Source organism: Neopelma chrysocephalum, unplaced genomic scaffold (genome assembly GCF_003984885.1).
Source record: "Neopelma chrysocephalum unplaced genomic scaffold, ASM398488v2 Primary Assembly neopelma1_22b, whole genome shotgun sequence".
NCBI lineage: Eukaryota > Metazoa > Chordata > Aves > Passeriformes > Pipridae > Neopelma > Neopelma chrysocephalum.
In genome coordinates, this window is record NW_020897690.1 from 11,731,241 (window position 1) to 11,754,188 (window position 22,948).

At 39.0% G+C, this 22,948-nt stretch overlaps 1 protein-coding gene across 6 annotated transcripts in view; it reads left to right on the plus strand.

Annotated features, from left to right (window-relative positions):
• The window catches only part of EPB41L4B (erythrocyte membrane protein band 4.1 like 4B), a 170,556-nt gene that overhangs the window by 54,692 nt on the left and 92,916 nt on the right, over positions 1–22,948 (plus strand). For all 6 annotated transcript variants that reach the window (XM_027680162.1, XM_027680180.1, XM_027680191.1 and 3 more), the window contains exons 3-12: positions 9,781–9,823; positions 12,014–12,092; positions 15,507–15,551; positions 16,343–16,395; positions 20,401–20,521; positions 21,102–21,189; positions 21,732–21,820; positions 22,061–22,130; positions 22,302–22,471; positions 22,572–22,681. In XM_027680162.1, the coding sequence (XP_027535963.1) occupies positions 9,781–9,823; positions 12,014–12,092; positions 15,507–15,551; positions 16,343–16,395; positions 20,401–20,521; positions 21,102–21,189; positions 21,732–21,820; positions 22,061–22,130; positions 22,302–22,471; positions 22,572–22,681 (868 nt within the window). The remainder of the gene's footprint in view (positions 1–9,780; positions 9,824–12,013; positions 12,093–15,506; positions 15,552–16,342; positions 16,396–20,400; positions 20,522–21,101; positions 21,190–21,731; positions 21,821–22,060; positions 22,131–22,301; positions 22,472–22,571; positions 22,682–22,948) is intronic.

The window sequence follows — 22,948 nt, forward strand, 5'->3', positions numbered from 1 at the left end:
TGTTCTAGAACAAGCAGCAATCACAAGTATTGAGACCATGTTGCTGAGAACGCAGCTGCGTTGGGCAGGACATGTCTTAAGGATGAAGGACCACCGCCTCCCTAAGATCTTGCTTTATGGTGAACTTGCCACCGGCTGCCGCATGAGAGGAGCCCCGAAGAGAAGATACAAGGACTCCCTGAAACAACATCTCAGCCTTGGCCATATTGATCATCATAACTGGTCTACTCTGGCCTCCAATCGGGAGGCCTGGAGACAGACCATCTATAACGCTGCTGATGCTTTTGAGAAAGCATACAGGTTCGCTCTTGAGGAGAAAAGACAACGCAGAAAGATTCGTGCCTTGCAGAATATACCACCTAAGGAGTCTTTCTGCTGTGCCTTTTGCAACCGGACTTGTCTATCTCATATTGGCCTTTTTAGCCACCAGCACACTTGTAACAAACGTGGGTAGAGCCCTTCCCAAATCTTCGTTCGCGAAGCCTAGCCATGATTAGGGAGGGAAGTAAATGATGGCATCTACAGTTCCAAAAGGGATAAGCGCTATGAACACCTGCTGAGGGGACTTAAAAAAGCCAATGCTGGTTGCAGGACTTTGGTGGTAGGTTTATGGTTTCCTGTATTAAGAGGAGTGTGGAGGGCAGAGTTATTTGCCTTCACTGAAGTGCAAGGCCAAAAGCTCTTCCTTGCCTTTTTTGGGGCAAGGGGTGGGAGTTTGTTTATACTAGCTCAAGCTGGGCAGAGAGTAGAGCTTAGAGAGCTTCAAGGCACAAGCTTTTATCTTAGCCAGCACCCTGTGCAAAAAGGCTCCAAGCATTGATATTACTTCCTTGGTCTGTTTTGGACTTGTGACCGGCTCTTTTCATTTGCATAGCAATTAATGCATAGCCTGCATGGGCTTTTGCTTAGTGCCAGCTCAGCCACACAGTGGCAATTGCAGGACTGGGAGATTAAAGTTGTGTAAACTCCTTGAGTCACTAAGCCTTTGTCTTTAGTATGTATTGTTAAGTGCTAAACATCTTTAAGCCTTATAAATAAGGGGGCACAAAATAGTCTTTGAATAGTGGAGATTGCTTCTGTGCGCTATAAGACTGGCAGCTTTTGAGTGCAGTGTTTCCTGCAGTTCTGTAACTTTGCCAAAGATTCAGGACAAGTAGTGTTGATAGCTGTGATTTAGAAAAGAAAATCATGATTAGAGTTTATCTACTTTGAAAGAGAAAAAAAACTTTGTTTGAACAGCTTATTTTTAGTACAAAAAAAACCCATTAAGCTGTGAAAAGCAAGATGTCAGCAGTAATGCAGAAAATACTGTAAAGTCTATTCAGTGAACTCTGCATTAGTTTGTATCTTGAGGTCTTTGAAGACATCCATGAATAGAAGGATGTAGATAATCATTTGTAGCTTATTCTAAAACAAAGCTTAGTGTACTATTGTATTTTCAGTTATTTGCTATTAACTCCAGAAGTAGAAATACTGTAATGCAAGAAAATAATTTCTTGTTCAGCTAATGGTTACAGAACTTCAACAGAGATGTAGTGCTTGGGCTGATTTAAGAGTGTCACTCTGATGTAGGAGGTCTCTGCAGTGGTTTAGAGAAAATATGAAGCTTACTGTGGTTTTAGTTAATTTTACTACAATACCTGTGTTCTAACAAAGCAGTAAGCCTTGTAAGCTTTAGTTGAGGTTCAGAATAGCAATAATACTGTCTTGTGAGACCATACTATTGAAGTTTAGTTGCCATGAGGAAGTATTTTATTGATCTTTGCAGAAACTGGTTATGTGCGACATATTCTATGGTTAGTTTGGGTAGTTGACATTTATTTTTGGCTGCTGGTAGCTAATTCTTATTCATTTTCTGTCCAGGAGTGTTCTGTCTTTGTCTCTTATTCCAAAACATTTTAAGAAAAAGGGTTTCTGTGGTTAACAACTCCTTGTAAGCTCCATATTTTAGGATTCTCTCAAGATATAGATAGCTCCATTTCTACAGTTGCATTCTTTGTTCCAGTGTTCCATCATGTGATGGCAAAACATGGATACCCTCCCAGCCCCCTCCTGTTTTTCAGGAATTTGTAACAGAAGGATTGCCCATGTCGTGTCGCTTGGAATTTGCTTGTTTTCCTCATGATTTTGTTTCTGTTCACAAGAATAATTACAGAGTAATTCAGGGAAAGAAGTTTTAAGATAAATCTTCAATTTTTTTTTTTTATTGTGTGCAAATAAGCCTCTGTAATCCTTGGGAATGCATGGAAGCAAAAGAATTAAAATGCCACTTTTCTCACACATGTCTCTTTCGGTGATCCTCTAAGTTGTTTAAGTCCTTTATGTCTGATCTCTAATGTCACAAAGACCTCTTGGCTTAAAGAATGTCGTATGGAACAGCCTTTCCCAGCTGCACTCTACAGCCATTCTGAGGATGTGTGTGCACCCAATGTATCTGGCACGTTAGGAAGCACTGGATTTACACCATGTGTACAGCAAGACTGTTGTGTGAGGACAGCCTGTGCTTCCTGCAAGTGCCCATGGCTATGGTGGGGACCAGGATTCTCTGGGGAGATGAGAGCCAGGACCAACATGCAGTGAATTGTCCTGGCAAATGCTGTTTTCATCTGAATTTCTTAATATTGACCAATTCCTAAATTGGGTTTTGACTCATTTCTTGCAAGAGGTGACAAGACAATGGACGAGATGAGTGTGTAGTAGCTAAAATAGGCTTTCATGAAAGCATTTGCAAGTATAAAAACAGAAGGGAAAAAACATGGCAAGAACTGTGTTTCCCAGACTGAGCCTAACCAGCAGCAGTGTGTCAGGACGCACTGATCTGGACACCAAGATCCTCACCTCTGTGGAAGGTATCCTTGTGACCAGGTTTTTCTGGGAGAGTCAGGATCAGATATGGCTCACGACAAAGGATTTCAATAGTGCAGTGGGTTGGGGGTCAAGCAAGCTGGACAACGAAGAATAGTATGAGTGCCTTTGTTTCCTCTACACATCAAGAATGAGATTCCTGGACGTTCCAGCAAGTCAGGGCCTTGTAGGGACTTGGTGCTTCATGACTGCTGCTGTATCTGTCTGAATTTTCTTTTAAAGGCTCGTTGTCATTCACATCAGGTTTTTTCAACTGCTTGGTTTTAATATTACTGCTGTGACTTCTTAAGATATGAAGGATATGGAAAAATGAACGGTTCAAACCGGTCAATTAGCATCATAGTGTGATGTCTGGGAGTCTTTTACCTTATGTACTTCTCAGTAGTCTAATAACAAGTGTTCATTAGGTAGAACAAAACAGGGAGAAGCCTTACTGTTCAATACGCTGGATGTGGGGAAGAAGGAAGACTGGTAAATATTTTGATAATACCAAAAGTGTTTCCTTTTCTGCTTCTGGTAGAATCATACTATTTTCCCATGAATAAATTGTGAAATTCATCTGTGACTCAGTTTCCCCTCCCTGAATCTTTCTTGTTCTCTGGATGATGAGAACTTTGGAACTGGGGTTGTTGCAGGATATGTGTCTGTGAATTGTAGCCCAGAGCAACAAATACCAGTCACAGGTGGAGAGTCCCAAGAGCTGTACAATATCCTGTAGCAGTCAATGCTTCAGTTTCTAATAGTTACAGTGTTACGAATGCCCGTTCAGTAATTGGACAAAGGCAATGTGGCTGACTCTGTAGTGATGCAGAACACCTGATGAATGCGGAAGGCTTCCAGATGTGGCTGATCAAGGCTGTATTGCAGTCTATGAACACTTGTTAGGAGACTCCAAAACACTTAAGAATTCCCAGAGCACCTCCAGTTTTCAGTCTTCCGGTAGCACTTGCTGTTTCAGGAAGTTTGAGGACCTTTTTTCTGACACAGACTTGCGAAGCAGCCATACAGGGCAGGTGGTTGTGACACTGTCTGTCAGTGATGTTTCTGCACCTCTCTCCTAAGTGTAAAGAAGTCAAGCCTCAGTCTATCCAGGGCAGGAGACAGTTTTTGATGGTTTCTTTTCTCTTTGTGTATGGTTGGAGCATAAGCTGAAGTGGTTTTCTTAGTTTTCTTCCTCAGATTTAATCAGGTTTGTTTCCCATTTGTTACAAATACTTTCAGTTTATTTTTGACTGTTTGCAGACAGGCTTCAAAATTAAAGATAGCTTGCTTTTAATTGCTAGAATTGATCTGGAGTGGCATCAACTTTCATTGTCTGTAGAGTAAATCTAGTGAGAATTATGCTAAACAAGGCAAGGTTGTTTTTATATAATTTATTTAATTTATATAATTTTTATATAATTTCTTTTCTATCACATCATGGGTATGAAGCAAAATATTCTTTGGTTGTCACATGTATGTGAATTAGGATAGAATAATGGTCCTGAAGCTTGTCCATATAGCCCTCCATTATGCATGTGTAGTTTATCTGGACTACAGTTAAACCCCATTATGTATCTGGATGCTTCTGAGATGGCTCCGTGCTCACTCAGACTGGGGCAGGTTAGGCTTTCATGAATACCACGATATGTGGTTGGAGGTCTGAGATAGGGCTGGTTAGGCTATTAAGGCCTACCAGTGCCCTCAGGGCTTTGGAGTTAGCATCTGTGGCCTTGTGTTTCCCCAGATCACAATTGTGCCAGAGCTTTCTTATCACAGCTGCGTCTGCCCTTCTGCCATTGGACAGCATTGCTTGCATATCTCACTGTTTCTAACTTGTGGAAGGTGACTGTCTTCCTTCACAGGGCAAGACAGAACGTGGTGTGAGAACTGCTGCTTCCATGCCTGCGTTGGTCGGGTTGGTCCTCACACGTCCAATGTTGTTGATGTGGTACTATACCACTGTGCCTGGGCTCCATTCAACAAGATGCTGACAGCAGTATCCAAAGAGGGTTTAAAACAAGATTGACCCACTGAGATTGAAACTCTTGTAGAAAGAACCTGCCAGTATTTTATGAAAAGTTGGTCTCATCTGAGCCCAAACACAAACTACTCACTTCAGTAACCCTGGCTTGGTCTTATGATGTGAATGCTACCTGAGTAGGAGGTGCATTGCCTTTTTTTTTTTTTACCTTCAAGTCGGATAGATGAGATTGCAGAGCAGCATCCTGAAAGATGCCTGCAAGTCTTGTCAGTTGAAGGGGGTGTCTATGTCCAAGCTCCTTCTCATAGCAGCCTCAGCTGTATCTGATTTCTCCGGGCTTTGTTCAATCATGTTTGATACCCTCAAGGATGGTGGCTCCACAGTTCTTTTGGACACCTGTGCTCTCTCTGAGAAGCCTCATAGTGACAGTCTTTTTGTCTAGCTGTGACTTTTCCTGGATGTGGTGCCCCTCATCCTTCTGTCATGGAATACCTCAGAGAAGCGTTGATCTTCGTCTTCTCTACAACCTTTCCGTAGGCAGCTGAAGTCACCAGTCAGGTGAGCCTTCATTTTCAAGAGGAGCATAACTTTCTAGGAGGGATCAGGGAAACTTAGATGAGTGTAGAGAACAATATTTTTGTTGGTTTAAGTTGTGAACTCTTGGGTTCATTTGGTTTTCTGTTACTACTATAATAATATTTAAAAGGTCACCTGCAGAAGAAAAGAGGAAAGGGCTTTTGCTCCTTTGCTCTTTTTTAACTCTGTAAGTGTAGAGAAGTTTCCAGACTGTGGTTTGGTGGGTAGGGTTTTTATTGACTTGTTTTTTGGTGATTCCTTCCTCCTATGTGATACATACATTTTTAACTTCTCTGCTTTAGAAGGTCATGTGGGTAATGGCAGAGAGCTTGGTAGGAGTCAGGTGCCTAGGAAACCAGAAAGCAAGAAAACAGTTGAAGGGATAATTGACTTTTGGTTTTAAAGGTGCCAACTTTTGTTTAGCACATCTTCTTTTTGGAACTTGAGCATTGAGCATGGCTCTCTCTCCTGTACCTCCAGGTACGGCATGAGAAAGCATTTAAGGAATATTTCTCAGAGAGCAAATAAAGCTTCCAGTAAAAATGGGCTTTCTCTTACTGATAGTTAAATATATAAATAAGCATAAGGGAGAACTGTCTGTTCAAGATGTCCTTCATGCATTTTAAACTAGCAAAGAAAGCCAAGCAAAAAGGGTCAAATGCAATTTCTTTCCTTTTCAGGTCACCTTTGAGGGCTGTATAAATCAAGACAAGGAGTTTTCATTCTTTTAGGAAGCAAGTAGAGAGGCGGTGGAATTTGCAAAGATCAGGTGTGTGGTGGGTTTGTGTCGACCTGTGGTAATCCTCCTTTCAGTCTTCATTTGGCACTCACTGTCGTTCTTACATAGAGTGCTCTAGCAGCTGTAGTTTATCTGCTGTATCTTGACACAAATACATCTTCCCTTGCTGCATGTCTGTTCTGAGAAAATACTGGCTGGTACCACTTAGGAAGTGTTGAGGTACTTATTTTTTCTTCTTCACTTGGATAAAATGAGTGATCAACAGGAGAGCATGCTGAGATAAATACGTACTTTCAGTATTTTAAGAAATCTTTTTTTTATATGATGTTTCTTTCATGTGGAATTGATTGGAGTGTGTTTTCAACATATGAATCCCAATCAGTGGCTACCATGTTACATCAGTCAATACTATAGGAAACATTATTCATTTGGTAGAGCAAAGAAATTTTACTGAGTTTACAGAGGAAAAAATGGAAGCTAATCCAGCATTTGACCTTCTAGTTTACCTGACAGAATTAAAGGTGATAATGGTCTCTAAAGGAGTCAGTGGTCTCTACAGCTTCCTGAGGATGGGAAAAAGAGAGGGAGGTGCTGAGCTCTTCTCCCTGCTATTCAGTGACAGGACGTGGGAATGATTCAAAGCTGCATCAGGGGAAGTTTAGACTGAGCATCAGGAAGCATTTGTTTACTGAGAGGGTTGTCAAACACTGAAACAGGCTTTTTAGAGAGGTGATTGTTGCCCCAAGCCTGTCAGTGTTTAAGAGACATTGGGACAATGCCCTTAATAACATGAAGTGGTCAGGCAGGTGGATTAGATGGTCATTGTAGGTCACTTCCAACTGAACTACTCCTTCTGTTCTAAAATAATCATAGTCTTGATTACTTGCAGTTTGACCAGGTTATGGGCTTTTTTCCCCTAGTGTGGGCAAAGTAGCTTAGAAACTGTCTTCCTATCATAACACAGTCTTGAAGCAATTAATCCCTTTCTTCCTCCTTTTTCTGCACTGATGCTTGTAAGTCCAAAGTGGATATGGGAAATGCAGTATTGTATAGTTGAAATGAGTGTGTTCAGTCTTGATCCTATGCTGTGAGATCCATAGTTAAGTTTCTTTAATGAGTCCAGATCTTGAAACGATGTACAGTTGTTTAGCCAGAGCACAAGATAGGCAGAGCTACAGTCTTAGGTGCTGAGAGAACAAAAGTCTCCTCTGGTTTTACTTAGCTTCCTGTGAGACTTCGGAATTCATTGCTTTCGCTTCCCTGTTACTGAGATAGCAAGCAATATGTAGCCAAGCCCAAACCTATTTTTGGCTTTAACTAGAGTGCTATGAATTTTTTTCAGCTCAGAGGGACATTTGGAAAGCAGGTATGATATCAGAGGGCTTCTTCACACTGTATATTATCTGAGGCAAAGAAGTGTTGAAATTCAGGCTGATTTTCACAGAAATTGCACAAAATATCTGATTTTGAAATTAGTGTTGCTTCACAAATCTGCATGAAAACTACCAGTCTAGGAACTCTGTGCCAGTAATACTGCCAGTCCATGCCCTAACTCTGTGTCTGTATTTTGTGATCTGTGTGGTGGTGTATCACACAGAGCCATGATGTGCAGTGTGAGATGGGGTAAAACAGCAGCTCACTCTTGTTTCTGAAAAGAGATGAGTTTAATGCTTGCTGTGTTTTATCTCCTCTAGCTGTCTGCCACTGGCTGCTTGGCTACAGAGAGCGAGGATAGCTTCCTGTCCAGGCTGTAGTCTCATTTAACGGTCTGCACAAGTAGTTCCTGGAGTCTTGTTAGTTATTTTTAAACTCTATTTGAAGTATTTACAGTTGCATATCATTAGTTTGAAACTTGCTCTTAAATTTGAGTTTTAATGCACCTAGAACACCACATTCCAAGAAAGGGACTATCAGCTGTTATTTCATTGGAAATTATTGCGATTCAGGTTGCGCTGTTCTTGTTCCAGAACACAGTGCTAACAGGAGTCACAGGTGAAATGTTATTGGAGGATTTTTGGGCTGTATTTTAGATGTTATTTATGTTTGGTTTTATTTAACATGAAGCTAAACTTTTCTAATGGAATCAGTATATTTGCCTTTGAGTGGTTTATCTTTAGCCTAAATAAATACTGAGCAGAAAGACATTTTTGTAGCTAGGTATTTAAAGAATAAAAAATTAATCTGCCCTGGAGGTGTGAAAGTAATAGACTTGTATAATTTCAGTAAAAAATAAAAGCAAAGTTTCAATGTTGATATTTTTCCTTATCAAAAATGTGATTTCAAAGCTGTAATTTTTCATAAGAGAGCAAAGTAGAGACAGAATAAATTACTTGCAACTCTAAGGAATGTATTTGTATGAGCTGCTATATTGTTTTATTTCCATTTTGGTAGAGATTTCTCAGATTGTAAGGATGGATTCCTTGGCAGCCTCACCTAAGGGAGTCCTGCCAGTCTCATGCAAATAAAACGACCTTCAGAATAATTGTTCCATTTCTCTTTCTCTTTCTGCATCTTTTGTGAAATTTATTTACCTGAAGGGTTGTAGGTTGTCAGACTTTTGATCTGTACACATCTATACCTGTGATAAATAAATTTTTGCCTTGGTTTGGGACATACTTAGTAAATAAATACCAGCATTACTATCCAACAAATAATTTTTCACATTTATTTAGTCATGGTAACATGGTGTTAGTGGAATGATAAGTAGTCATTCAGAGATTATCCTTTTTCTGAAAGCATGAGTACTTTAATAGGCAAGAAGGAAGAAGTGTTGTTTTTTCCTGAGATTTTGTTTCATAGTACCTAGTTTATAATTTTAATATATATATATAAGATAGAACAATGTTTATTTCAAGGAAATCCAAAATTCTTTTATCACCTTATGTAACAGAAGCATTTACATTGAGTTGCTTCCAAACAGATTGCAGCCTTACATAGGACATTGTGCAGAAGCAGTCAAAGATTTAAGCTAAATTTACATCAGAAAGTGTTTATTGCTACTCTTCTGTAGATGCAACTTGCACCGACAAAAGAGTGCATAAACTTTGCTGGGAAGCACATGTTTTTGTCATCATTGCATTGTCTGTTCAAGATCATTTGCCATTAGTTTAAAAAAGGGGAGGAAGGGAGGAGAGGTGTGCTTCAGTGTTTTCCAAATGCTTTTAGAGAGGTTTAAGTCTTTATCCTTATCTTGAAAAAACTTGGCTATGAAGCAATGGAAGGCAGAATAGTACAGGATCTGGAGGGTCTCCATCAGACGGGGTTGAAAGGAGGCTGAAACTTGGGGCTTTGGCCTGCTACCCTCAGGAGCACTTGGGGAACAGTTAGACCTGGGGACAAAAGGGTATTTTCCTTACACACTACTGCTTTGTGGCTTTGGATTTTGAGGTTTCCTCTCTGGAAGAGTGATTTCCTTGGCAGTACTGATGAATTTATAAATCAAGCTTTCCCATGTGGAAGAAGAAAAGTTGCTAAATGTGCCAAAAAACACTTTCACAAATGTGCAGAAATTTAGAAAATAAATATGGCAGTATTTCATTTTAAAAGATTTTTATCTGATAAATTTGATTGTAATTAGTTTGAGTCAACAAAATCTTGAAATGGAACTGCTTTTAAATGTGAATTTTCTTTTTTTTAGCACTGGTTGGACCATTCAAAATTCATTAAGAAGCAAATAAAAAGTAAGTACTATGTCTCTGCCTGTTTATTTTGTTACTTCCTAAAAAATTTGAACTTAGAGTATTTGAACGTGATTGTAAATGTTTAAATATGCCCTTTAATGGAATAAATATTTCTTAGGAAATAGTTTTTGTTTCATGGGTAATTAGCTGACTATCTTATATCTAAGTGCAAGAACACTTATTAAGCAGTAGCCCTTGTTAAACACATGCTGTTTGTCTGAGGCAGAGGAGGTTGCCAGGTAATTTCAGTCTGATCTGTGAAATCAGGTTGCCTGGACACAGATTGCAGTTCCTGTCACTGCTTCTGATCCAGAACAGATTTCCTGCTTTTTTTTTCAGAGAGTGCAAAATATTTCATTGTGTACTGGCTAATATGGTTAATATTTTATTTTATTTTTGTTGTATATAAGAAATAAAACTAGCAGAAATACCTGCTGTTTTGTGAAATGTAATTTTGAAATAGCTACTGTTTCATCAAAGGTAGTTTTGGATGGAAGGGTTCAGTTTGGCCCCTTCATTTTCTGTGGAAATTGGCTAAGTCAGGGAAGTACTTCCTGGATCTCTGATAATCTGGTTGCAAGCTTGAGTAGAGTACAGCATTGGCATTAATGGGTTTTGTTACTGTCCTGCCATTGGCCAACTGAAAACATTGCTTCTGTGGCATTAAAATACATTGTTTTTCAAGAAAATTGTTGACCCCCTTGCAGGACCTCACAGAGATGGATCTTGATTATTGCTTCAATGGTGCTTTGTCTTTCTTTTTTTATAAGTATTCAAATATCTAGATGATTTTTGTAAATGGTGGAGTTCTTCAAAGGCCTTTAGAATGGTTTGCTGTCACCTCATGGTGTGTTGGTGTCAGCCTGCTAGAATACAAGGTAAAGATATCTGCTATGGGTAGAGTTTTGGTGGTTGGTTTTCTCTCACTTTTTCATCACATTCCAGGCTACTTTACCTTAAGTGACTAAATGATTTGCAGCTGTGCTTTCTGTGATAGCTTTGTCCTTTTTTTGTGGAAAATCAGTGATTCTACAACACCTTCAACTAGTTTAGTTGCTTGCTTTTGTCTGTTTAATCTGTGAAGGGCCTTTTTAAAAAATAAATTGGCCAATCACGGTTCTGAGGAGCACCAAAGAGCGAAACAGTTTGTTGGGTGTTGTACAGATCTGTCTCACAACAGGATACTTTTCTTTCCTTGCATTTAGCAGATGCTGTATGAAGAGTTCCTCTTTCATGATGGGTGTTGCTCACTGCTCTTTTTTCCAAGTCATTATCTTGCCTATGCAGGCCTTACTAGTGGTGTCTAACTGTGAGCCTGGGGTACTATAACCTGTCTTCTAGGAGCTATCTTTGGAGACAGAATCGAAGCTCTTACTATTTGAATTTTAACTGTGTGTCATTTAGTAGAAGGATCATTAATAGGCACATGTACACTGTGTTGATGCGATGTTACAGAAGACCTTAGAAAAATGTGAAAAACTCATTTTTTCCAGCAATTAATATATCAGCGGGCAGTTAGTTTGGAAGATGAGGCTAAGGCAGATAAGAATGCATTGGTCAGTGTCTCATGGTAGCTGGGTAACTTTTTGTTATCTGTGTTACATAGAGAGTCAGATGTAGCATTCACCTTCTCACATTAGAAAACACAATTTTTGCAACTCCACTTCATGGAATTTGCTAGCTTTCATGTATTCATGGGTGCCTTCCAGAGTTCTATCCAGCACTTTTCACCTTATTTATCTTACCTTTTCTCATTCATGTGTTTAAATCAAAGATGATCTATTGGTAGGGCTTGGGTTTTTTTTGGAGTAGTGTTTGTGCCTGGTTACGAAGAGTATCACCCTCTCCTTCCCTCTTCCTTCTATCTCCCTCTGGGCCCAGCAATAGGCAGTGTACCTGGAACTTACTGTCATTAACAGCATGTTGTGGGGCACACCTCTTTGGACAAAAATGTGTTTGCCAAATGGACTATTGCTTGATCAATTTGAATTATTGAGTATCATGGAGTATGTTAATTGTCTAATTTTTTTTTATTGCATGCATTTTTAAATTTAAAAAAACATTCTTCTTCGAAGAATTTGAAAAATGTAATTAGTTTAGGGTTTCTTGGGTGGTTCTTGGTTCTTCTGCCTTACCAGAACTGCAACTAGTGTAAACCTTTTTTCCGCATTTAAATCTTTGCATGTACAGTTGGACCTCCGTACACGTTGCATTTTCGAATTAAGTACTATTCATCAGAACCGAACAACCTTCATGAAGAGTTTACAAGGTAGGAACTATGTGTGGTTAACTGGGTGACTGGCAGAGGGGTAAATAAGACATCTGAAGTACATAGGGGTACTGTAAGCAGGTGATCTGTGCTTTCTTACTAAGAATGGTCATTTTGTCTGCCTTCTTAGGTGTTTCCCTACTGTCAGAGAAATGTAATCTCTTGTATATGGTGCCAGAAAGCATTCACAGGACTCTCCGAGAGTTTTAATGTCTATGAGATGCTGTGTTTTGATTCTTGAAGTTGGGAAAGAAAGGCAGCGTTGGGTGGGCGGAGCTGCAGCTGGGAGACAGCTGCTCTTAATACCTTTTTCCATTATGTCCTGCAAAAATGCCAGTGCCCTGCTTTGTCCGTCTTGCTCTGAAACGTGGGGATGGTTTAACAATGGTACAAAGGCCACAGAATTGTGGGAATAGACAGCTTGAGTTCTTGGTTACCAGTTGATTGAATCGCTTCTGCTTCCCCATGATTCTCTGGAGCAAAAGGCATAAAGCCTGCATTGTATAAAGTCACTTTAAGAGTATCTGAAAGTCTTTTGTTTCAGTCTGGTGGGCTGTTTTCTGGAGGCCTATACCTTGCTGGGGTTCGTAGCACCTGGTGTGATTTAGAGGATATTCTGAAAATTGGGAAAGGAGCAGCTGGAGGAAAGGGTTTACTTATCTATTGTATCTGCTTACCTTGTGTCTTCTTTGTATAGTAGTCATCTATCTTAATGTTATTTTATCTTTTCTTTTGTTCTGTTTATCACCGTAGGGCACTTTCCTTGTCTTCTAATTTGCTTGGCAATAATCATTGTACTCCCAATCGGCCCAAGGTGTTTAAAGATGGTTGATTGTTGTAGTTCATGTGCTGTGATGTTTACATTAAACTTACACCTGCAGGCTATGATTACTGTCGCCTTTGCTATCTGCTGTGTTGACCATGTTTCTCTTCACTGCCTGAGACAAGATTAAAGAGCTAATTGTCACCACCTTATGATATAGACATAGAGTCTTTATATCCATTATAAATTTAGTGCAGCAGTGTTAATTCACCAAAAGGGCATATTCCTATACAATGTATAATTAACTTACAGAAATCCCTGCCACGTATGTAACTGAGTATAAGATCTTAAGAGAATCAAAAAACCCAGATAATTTTTGGACATCTCTAATGAGAAAATGCAGTTAAATTAGTAGGAATAATATATGTTTTCTGGAAATTGGTATAATTCTTCGTACATCCGAGTGCATGTCTGACAAGTATTGCATTTTCCCTGTGGTCAAATTATTCCATTACTGTCTACCACAAGATTTCTTGCTCAATCCTCTGAAGCATATGATCCTAGTCACTGTGAGATTGGGTTTCTGAGCTATGTGATCATTGCTGTGATCGAGTAAGACATTTTGTCTGAAAGTATTAACCTCTCATGCTTTGTGATCTAATTATTGCTGAAAGGTGACATTTCAGAAGACTGTTTTAATTAGAAAAACACTTTAGTCAGCTAAATATTCAGTGTCGTGAACAATTTTTTTAATTACAAACTTGAGAGAAGACCACTGTGAAACTATATAAGAAAAATTAAAATAGGCTGGAAATTGATTTTACAGTGAACAAATAGGTGCCTTTTTTTGGGGGGGGGGGAGTAATTTTGAATCTAAGACTTTTTTTAACTCTTGAATTTTTAATTATTTTAATTTTAAGGGGGTAGGGGGGTCTCATATTTTCCATGTAGTGTGTTGAGTCAAAGGTGAAGATTAATAATTCTGTACTGAAAATTATTCCAAGTGGAAATGGAATGGGAGTAAGAGGTGGAAGAAAAATCATGGTTAACAGTAACTATGAACTTACCTGGTGGGGGTGGGGGACATTTGAAATTCCTTCTGGAGATCTGCTTTCTAGTAGACTTCAATTTCTAGTGCAACTGTAACACCACATTCTCATAATTAGCACAGTAATGGGAAATTTGAAACCTGTCACCCATTCTGTCTTTTTTCAGTTTAAAAAAACAGTTGAAATCCAGTGTATTTTGGAAGACATCTTCTGTCACTTTTGTGCGACCTGATTAGTTAGTTTAGTTAGAAAAACAACCGAGGAACATGTCTCCACAACATGAATGTTGTGGAGAATTTTCTAAGGTATTTTGCTGATTTGGAGTAGCAACAATTGAGGTACTGATGTTTGTCAGCCTGCATGCAGAAAAGGAGCAAGAGTAAGTCATACCAACCAGAACACTGCTGCAGCACTGCACAGGCCAGCTGACACTGATAGAAACACTGCCCAGATTTTTCTTGCAAATTCAGAAGAGTTCGTGGAATTGTGAATCATTTGGGACATCAGTAAGAACAGGAAGTATACGTGTCTACCGTTAATCTGTGCGCGCAAACATTCAGATTTGATTGGCAAGTAGGGTATTAGCCAAGTATGTGAATCAGATGTGACACAGATCTAGCGTGGATAAATCTGATTCTGCTGTAGTGTATCATGAGAAATCTTGATCTTCCTTTTAATTTCTGTTTCCCTGTCTATTCTGAATATTCATCCTTCACCACATTCACTGCACGTCCTCTGTGACGAAAAACACTTTGTCTTTCCAGCATCCTTTGTCAAGATAGGAGAGGTTTATGTTCCTGTTTACTGGGCTGGCTCTCAGTAGTGCTTCATGCTTTCTTCACTTGAGTCACTCATCTTTGCAAGGCTCACCCCACATTGTCCAGAGCAGTGCTGAGCCTGCCTGTGACTTCCTGTTCCTTGCATGACCTAGGGCATTTGTGCATGCCTCAGCAAAGCCCAGTTCTGAGTGGCAATGAAACATGCCGAGGACTGAAGATTAGCCACAGCTTAAAATACTACAGACAGTTTGAAGGCTGTAAATTCCTACTTGGCCTACTAAATAAATGTATGGGCTCTATGGAATTCAGGTTTCTTGTATTCAGAACTTTTCTACTGTTTTAAGTGACATTTCATTTTGAACTCTTCCTTTTGCCTAGTTTGGACTTCTTCTGTGTTCTGTATTTACGTTTGAGAAGGCAGCCCTGAAGCCTACATTCCTTTAACTGCATTTTGTTTCTAGATCCTGTAGTTCAGTTCTCGCTACAATTGGGAAAGACCCCAGTTTAGGAGAACATTGGAGTGTCAGTAACATTTGGGTTGCTGTGGTGTGTGCTCAGATAGAGTACATCCCTAAACAGCAAGGCTTTGGACAGTGTTCTGAACACTGCCAGTCAGTGAAAAATGTTCTTCTCTTTGATTTTAGTGAAAGCTGTGGGATCTTTGAAGATTGCAGGGTATATCTGAGTAATCCCAAAGGCCCTTTTTTTCAGGAGCAAGTTAATGAAAATGTTGTGATTACTGAATTGGGATATTTTTCCAGTGAGTGGAGCTAGAAAGATGTTATTTTAAATACTTTTGACTTTCTGAATTTTTATTTGTCAGGTACCTGTTTGTATTACAGCTCCGACAAGACATTCTTTCAGGGAAGTAAGTACCTTTTTACTCTTGCAGCTGTAATTTAAAGCATTTAGAATAGTTAACTTCTTAGTGATTTAAAATTTTACTTTAGTTGTGTGATCTTTTTATTTCGTCATGGTATTAGTGCACAGATTCTGAACATGATTTACAGTTCCACGTGCATTTTGTTTTCTTTAGAATACAGACATAAAGGACTTAGTGTGTATCATGACAATATTATTGACAAATAGAATGGGTAAAAATTTTGATGGATTGAGCAGGTGGTGGAAATGTATAAAGAGAGCAAAATTGTCCTGATTTTTATGACTTGAAAATATGACCTAGGTTTGCCATATTTTTTTAGTATGGTAGGTAAAATAGAGAAGGAAGAAGTTGAAGTGCAACACTTCCTATTGAGGTCAACTCTGCAAAAATATTTCGTGTGTTTGTAGTCTTACCCTGGCCAATAAATGCACACATGTTCTTTTTTTTTTTAATTACAGAAAAAAAAATCTCAAAACCGTGTGTTCTAAAAAACAGTGTTGAAGCAAAAAAAGGTTCTTTAGTCAATTTAATGCTGTCTCTATTAGTTGAAGCTTGTTTTATGGTGAAGTGTATCGTGTTTAATGGAAATCAGAATGTACCAACTTAGGAAATAATCATACACAAGTTAAAATTAATTGTAGATGTTTCATATCATTAGTAGTTTGTGGAAGTTAATGTTTCCATTACTTGTATCAGACTACTTTTTAGCTTTATTGCAAGAGGAATTTACTGACAAGAGACATGATTTTTACAGTTTGGGTTTTTTTGTTTTTAAGACTGAAATGCCCGTATGAAACTGCTGTTGAACTAGCAGCTCTGTGTCTTCAAGGTATGCAATCTTCTGAAAGTGGTTTGTCTTAATGTATTAAAAACTCACCTACTGGTTTCTTTTTCTTTGTTATCAATGCTTTCTCACTGATAGTGTATAAATGTCCTTCCTTTTCCCGGGGAGAAGAATTTTAGGGAGATTATTTTCTTGACTTGCCTCCATTCATAACTTCTGAACTACATTAGCTGACATCAGCAGACTTGCTAAGGGGAAGGAGCCTCTAAGGCATTGCTAGACAAATGTTTGTGGAAACCAAGGGCTGACCAGGAAAGACAGACCCCAAATAGTTCCCCACTGAGGGAGAAGCTGTGATGTGTGCATGGTGTTATCCCTTCAACCTGAGAAGCCAGCTGGCCCTTCAGCATACACTTTGTGGCAGGTGGGTCCCTGTGAACTTGGGCTTCCTGCTGCCTGGACAGTGCTTGGGAGAGGAAGCCTGCACAGTGTGGAACACAGGAGATGGTTACAGGGCAGGAAGCAGGAGGTGGCAGGTACTGGAGAGGAGAAAATTATATGGAAGGGTAAAAACTAAGATTACTTCTGTGTCAGGAGCAAGGGTTACAAGATTTCATAAAAATTCTAGGACACTGGGTTTCTTTAGTTTATTGTAGGAAAATGTATTTTTTTAGTTGTTGCAAACATGTTAATACAAATATTTATTTCTGTTCAGGCAGTTTGTTTGCAAATAGGAAGGAAACTAGTGTAATGAAGCTCAAATCAAGTTCATTTTTTTCTAAAAGAAAGTGCAGTGAGCTGGGCCATTCTAAGCATATTAGCAGCAACATGAATTGAGATGAAAAATTCTCTTCCTGTTTCTCTGGTGGTTGGGCCATGACATCCATGATATAAGGAGTGTTTAGGCAGAGTCTCTTAGTTTAATACTGCAGTGGGGATAACTCAGTAATTCTAGATGGACTTGACAGGCAAAACTGGGAATTTAGTTCCAAACAGCAACGGTTGTAAATATTAAGGTAGTGAGTTATTTTGCTGCACCAGTCTGGCACAGCTGTGACTGTTACGTGTGCAAAGAACTGCTGCAGGCAAACTCCATTTGTCTTTTTGAGATGGAGGAAATATGGAGCCCGTATTTGATTTGTTGCTTCCATTTTCACAGATGAAAACACTGGTAACCTCACCCCTGGTCTAAGCAAGAGAATCAGGCAAACAATAATAGGTTGACGCCTCAACAGTTTGGGTACTAACTGTCACCTGTGATTACTGTGTAAACATATCATGATAGCTGTCTATCATGTTTATGATGTCTCCAGCTAGGTACCAAAACTAATACTCCTTGACACTGTCTGTGGGAAAACGCTTTTATGCTTTTTTGCTGCCTTTTTTTCAGTTTCAGTTTGTTGTCGACTATTTTGACATCATCACAATAAGTTTATCCAAAATTATTTCAACTAATTCATTATCTCTGCTGATGTATGCAATAATTAGCATTTTTGGTGTAAAGTTTGCTACATTTGATTGACATTGGAAACATAATCAAGCAGAAGAGTACAAAGGAAGGCCAATTAGTCCCTCCTCAGCGGGTTACATTTACTCTGTAAAATCCAGTCTTGCTTCTTAGTGTGGTTTTCCTAAGAGCAAAGGGAAAGCTATGAATGGCTATTTAGGCATTAGTACCCTAAGCCCTCTGAAAAAAAAAGCCTTTTCTCTTCACGGGTCAGCTTTAAACTACATAATTTTTTTTTTTTTAATAATCAATTAAGTTGTTCTCTTACAGTAATTCTTTGTTTCAAATAGCAGTTTCCAAGGTTGGTGTTTTGTATGAATCATCTTTCAAAAGTAAAGTGTTGGTTTGTTGCCAGTCCAGTGAAAGAAATTCTGTAGCAAATAATGTTGATTTGCAGTATGAGGTAACTTGTGAAGCAGATACTTAATCGTATGCTTCACTTAGGGATTGTCTAAAGAAAGATTGTCATCAAACTTGAATTGTCACTGTTACAGTAAGTTTTTAACTGCCTCATTGCTGCTGGGTAGCTTTAGTATTTAACCAGATATACTCCACCACACAAAAAAGAGAAGAGGTTTGCCAAAGCATGATACTTTGTCATAAAACCACAGATGAAAAGATGGGTCTTCTGCTGTTCCCTTGTGTGGAAAAATATTAGTGTTGCTGAGCCATTCAAGGAATGTAATTCCACCAGAGTAGCGGCAGCATCCTCATATAGAGCCCCCGTTACCCCTTCTTCCACTGCCCTTCTACTCTGTGCAGGGAGCTAGTGAAACTCTGACTTACTTTGAAGATCTATTTGTTAGAGATCAAAAAGATTACATAGTTTGTTCACCTGAAAATGAATAAACAGTGAATGCAGCTATTGAGAAACAAGGGTGATATTTTCCTTTCACCTAATACTGCTGCCTTATCTTTTCTGTGTATCTTTTGTCCTACAAGCTCATGATTCTTCTCTACATGTCCTCTTTACAGCACAGTCAGCCTTCATTCCCCACTTTCTCTCTTAGTTAACTAGTAGAGAAATCTCCCATGTTTTTCCTAGATGGTTGTCAACACATCAAACTTCAGTCTTTTTTTTTTTCCCCTCGAAGTCCTCCTTGCTAATGGGTTTTCTGGATCCCTTTTGTATACTGGAGACTGGACTGCCAGTAATTCTTAGCAATATCTGTGTTAAATAGGCTTCCAGCTTCGATGAAACAACCATAGAGCTGAGATATCTATTAAAGAAAAAGTCTTATAAATAAGAGCGCTGTAACAGTCAGCATGGAAGATGACTGTTTAGAGAAAAAATGTGTGAGGCAGTAATTAGAAGTGAAGATCAATGCACTCAATTTGTTTAATATCCTGAGGACTGCTAAATATTTGAGCAAAGCTCAAGTTCTCAAAATTACCTAGTAGGTGGTATCAGCCAACAGATTGCATTATGTGTGTAACTTCCTATATACTACTGGATCCTGCTAGGCATTTTTGAAGTCTGAGTGTGAATTAAATTTTTGCAACTGTTAAGTGTAAAAGTACCCTAAAGCAATAAAACTGCTTTGTTCAGGGGATTTAGTTTCCATCTGCCTTATTTTAGTTTTTATTTTGGTAGTAATACTAAAATACTGCTACAACTACTACCACCAAAATACCACTACTATTTGGTAGTAATAGTAGTAAACAGTTAAGAAACACCAAAAAGGGCTGAGAATCACATCATATGTCAGGTGACATGTGATATTACTGAACCGTGTCTTTTCCACTGATGTTTGCCACACAGCCCCAAGGCAGTGATGCTGCAGCCTCTTTGTATAGCTGAGAGGCTCCATGAGTGAAGCATGTCACAGACACAAGACAGGTTAGTTCAATCACTGAAATGCTCAGCACTTAAATCTCCTGCTGAGCTCAGAGGAGTTGGCAAGTGTTCTGCTCCTAGAAAAGAAAATACCAGGGCCTAAGTGTATAAGTAGAAAGCAACACCTCAGTTATGTTGATCTTGCAGCCTTTCTTTCCTTAAAAATTACTTAATCTAAATATTACACCACCACTGTGGTTTAAAAAAAACTGCACAACTTTATCACTGGTTTCACAAGACTAGGTATTCCTTTCATGTTTTGACATGAACAGTAACATGACAAAGCACGCAACAAAATGGGAAGTGTTTTGGAATGAAAAGTATGCAATGAGAGGAAGTAACAGTATTGCCTTGATGATTGTTTTTAATAAAAACTTTATTTCCTTTAAGTGCTTTAACATCCACAGAAGCAGCTCCAGTTAAGCTGGTTCACTTATAACATTCTTGAACGTCAGAATTCTGTACCATAACCTTAACACTGCTCCTGCAAATGTATTTATCTGACTTCTGCTGTAAAATCTGGTTTGAATTTACTGGGGCTGGGAGTGGGAGAATGGGGTGTTAACTTAAAATGTTGGTACAAATACATTCTTCTACAACATACTTAAAAACTTACTATCCTTGTCTTTGTAGAAATAATGAAATTTAATATTTCTGGTCATCCCAAAATCTTTAAATTTTTAACTTCTCAACTGATTGATTTCAGCTGAGCTGGGAGAGTGTGAGCACCCTGAGCACACACCAGAGCTTGTGTCTGAATTCAGGTTTGCACCAAACCAGACTGAAGCGATGGAATTTGACATTTTTCAGAAATGGAAAGAGTGCAGGTAGAGTACCTGTGTGGGAGTGGGGTCTCTAGCAACAGTTTTTCTTCTCTTCCAAAGTCAAATCCCTTCATGTTTGTCAGTTGAGAAGTATTGAACCTTCTCCTTCTCTAGAAATGGCAAGCATTTAGAGAAGGTTGGAGGGGTGAGTTTTCACTTTTTTATTAGTTTTTCTTTAGACTATTTTGTAATAATTTAAGAAACTAGATCTTTTTTCTTTTCTTTATGTTGGAAATAAATCTCCTCTCTCTCTCCTTCTTTCACACATGCAAACATAAAGTTTTGTGTTCAGGGTGGTAACAAACTCATTCTCCTGTCTTTTGTTAATAAATATGGTACATTTCAGTGATGCTGTGTTATTTGAACTTTCATCCTTATTGGCAATTTGAGACCTTTTTCCGTTTTCATCCCTCTGATTTATTTTCATTTGGAGGGAAGAGGGTAAAAACATAAGCTAAGCTTGAAATACCATTTAGTGTCATTAAGATTAAGGGCCCAAAGAAAAGTGTTAGGGGAATGAATTTTAAAGCATTTAAAGTGGACACAAATTTTTTACCATGAAGTATAAATTTTATGCTCATAGGGGAAAGAGCCCGGCCCAGGCTGAATTGTGCTACTTGAACAAAGCTAAATGGCTAGAAATGTATGGTGTAGATATGCATGTAGTTAAGGTAAGATCTGTGTCATATTTTATTTTATCAGTATGGGGTCCCTGCCCTGGTGTGGGTCAGTGCCTGAGGGGTGTTCTTGTTATGGTGTGGGTTGCTCTGTGGTCCCTCAGAAGTACTTCCCACCTGCAGCGCTCCTCCCAAGGGTGTTTCTCCAGTCATGCCCCCACAGTGTCCCTTTCCACATGCCTTTTCCTATGACCCTCAGTTTCTTCCTGTTGTGTCTCCTTCCCCTGGCAGGTACTGCCTGCTCTTAAACACGGGGGAGCTGAGGTGTGGGCTCCCCTGGCTTCAGTTATGGTGTGAGTCTGTCTCCATGGGCCTCAGAGCCAATTGGGGCAGCACATGGCCTCCTCCCACACAGGGCACCCTACAGCCTCCTGTTGCCAGTTTGCACCCAATACAGGTGCATATTCTTCTGTTCAGTAATGTTAAAAAAATATGCAAACCCTACCGTTTAGTTTAAGACCTATGGATTTTGTGATACTACTGTAGTGAGATTTACACTGCTAATGGCATATTATTTGTTCTGTACTTGCTTGCAGGGAAGAGATGGTTGCGAATATGCTCTTGGACTGACACCAACAGGCATATTGATCTTTGAAGGAGCCAACAAAATAGGCTTATTTTTTTGGTAATCTGTTTTTGTGTTATATTCCTTTCTGTTAAAATGCTGAAATCTTTCTCCTTTACATAATGAGATCTTGACTGTATTTTGTAATTTAGGTTGAATCTGCAAGATTTAAAATCTGAAGGTCAAATCTGAAGATAGATTGGCCTGGTTAGAAGTACCACTCTCAAATGTGAAATAGTTGTTGAAATAAATTTTTTTTAATATTGTTTTAATTTTATTCTTTTTACTTCTTGTGTTTAGGCCTAAAATCACAAAAATGGACTTTAAAAAGAGCAAACTAACACTTGTGGTTGTAGAAGATGATGAACAGGTAACTTTTTTCCTTACTTGGGCCTGATCCAACAAAGTGTGGTGGGTGCTCAGACTGGTAAGAACACAAGGGAGGCTCAGCACACTGTTGGCCCAGGCTGTATTTCTCCTACCAAGGACAATAACTAATATCATGCATGCCAACTTCCAAAGCTTTTGTTTCTGCATTTAGGGCAGAGAGCAAGAGCACACATTTGTTTTCCGGTTAGACAGTGCCAAAACGTGCAAACATTTGTGGAAATGTGCAGTGGAGCACCATGCTTTCTTCAGATTGCGAGCCCCAGCAAATAGTAAATCTAGTAGATCCGACTTCATAAGGCTGGGATCACGCTTCAGATTCAGGTATTTAGAGAAGTAACAGCAATATTTATGTTTATAGAAGGAGCAAATACTGCATCCAGCAGAAGGCAGTAGTTTAATTTGTTTATTTCTGTATTTTAAGTGGGCGGACAGAATATCAAGCAACACATGGGACAAGATTACGCAGAACTAGCACATTTGAAAGAAGGCCCAGCAAACGATATCCTTCTCGAAGGCATTCAACCTTTAAGGGTAAGTTTTTTTACATGTGTTCACTGCAGCAATCATGCAGGTGTCCCGTTAACTCATAGAAATGTCATATTACAGTCATGGCATCTATACCACAGTATAAAAAGAAGAAGATGTCAGATTGCCTAAAACATCAGAAGGTACATGGGTCGTTTTTTTTTTTGTCCAAAGTTGGAGTCGTTTCCATCTTCTGGATTTAATCTCTACCTGCACTTAATTCTTCCACCCCCATCTAAGGAGGCGGGTACCTATGGTTTCTTTTGTTGCTCC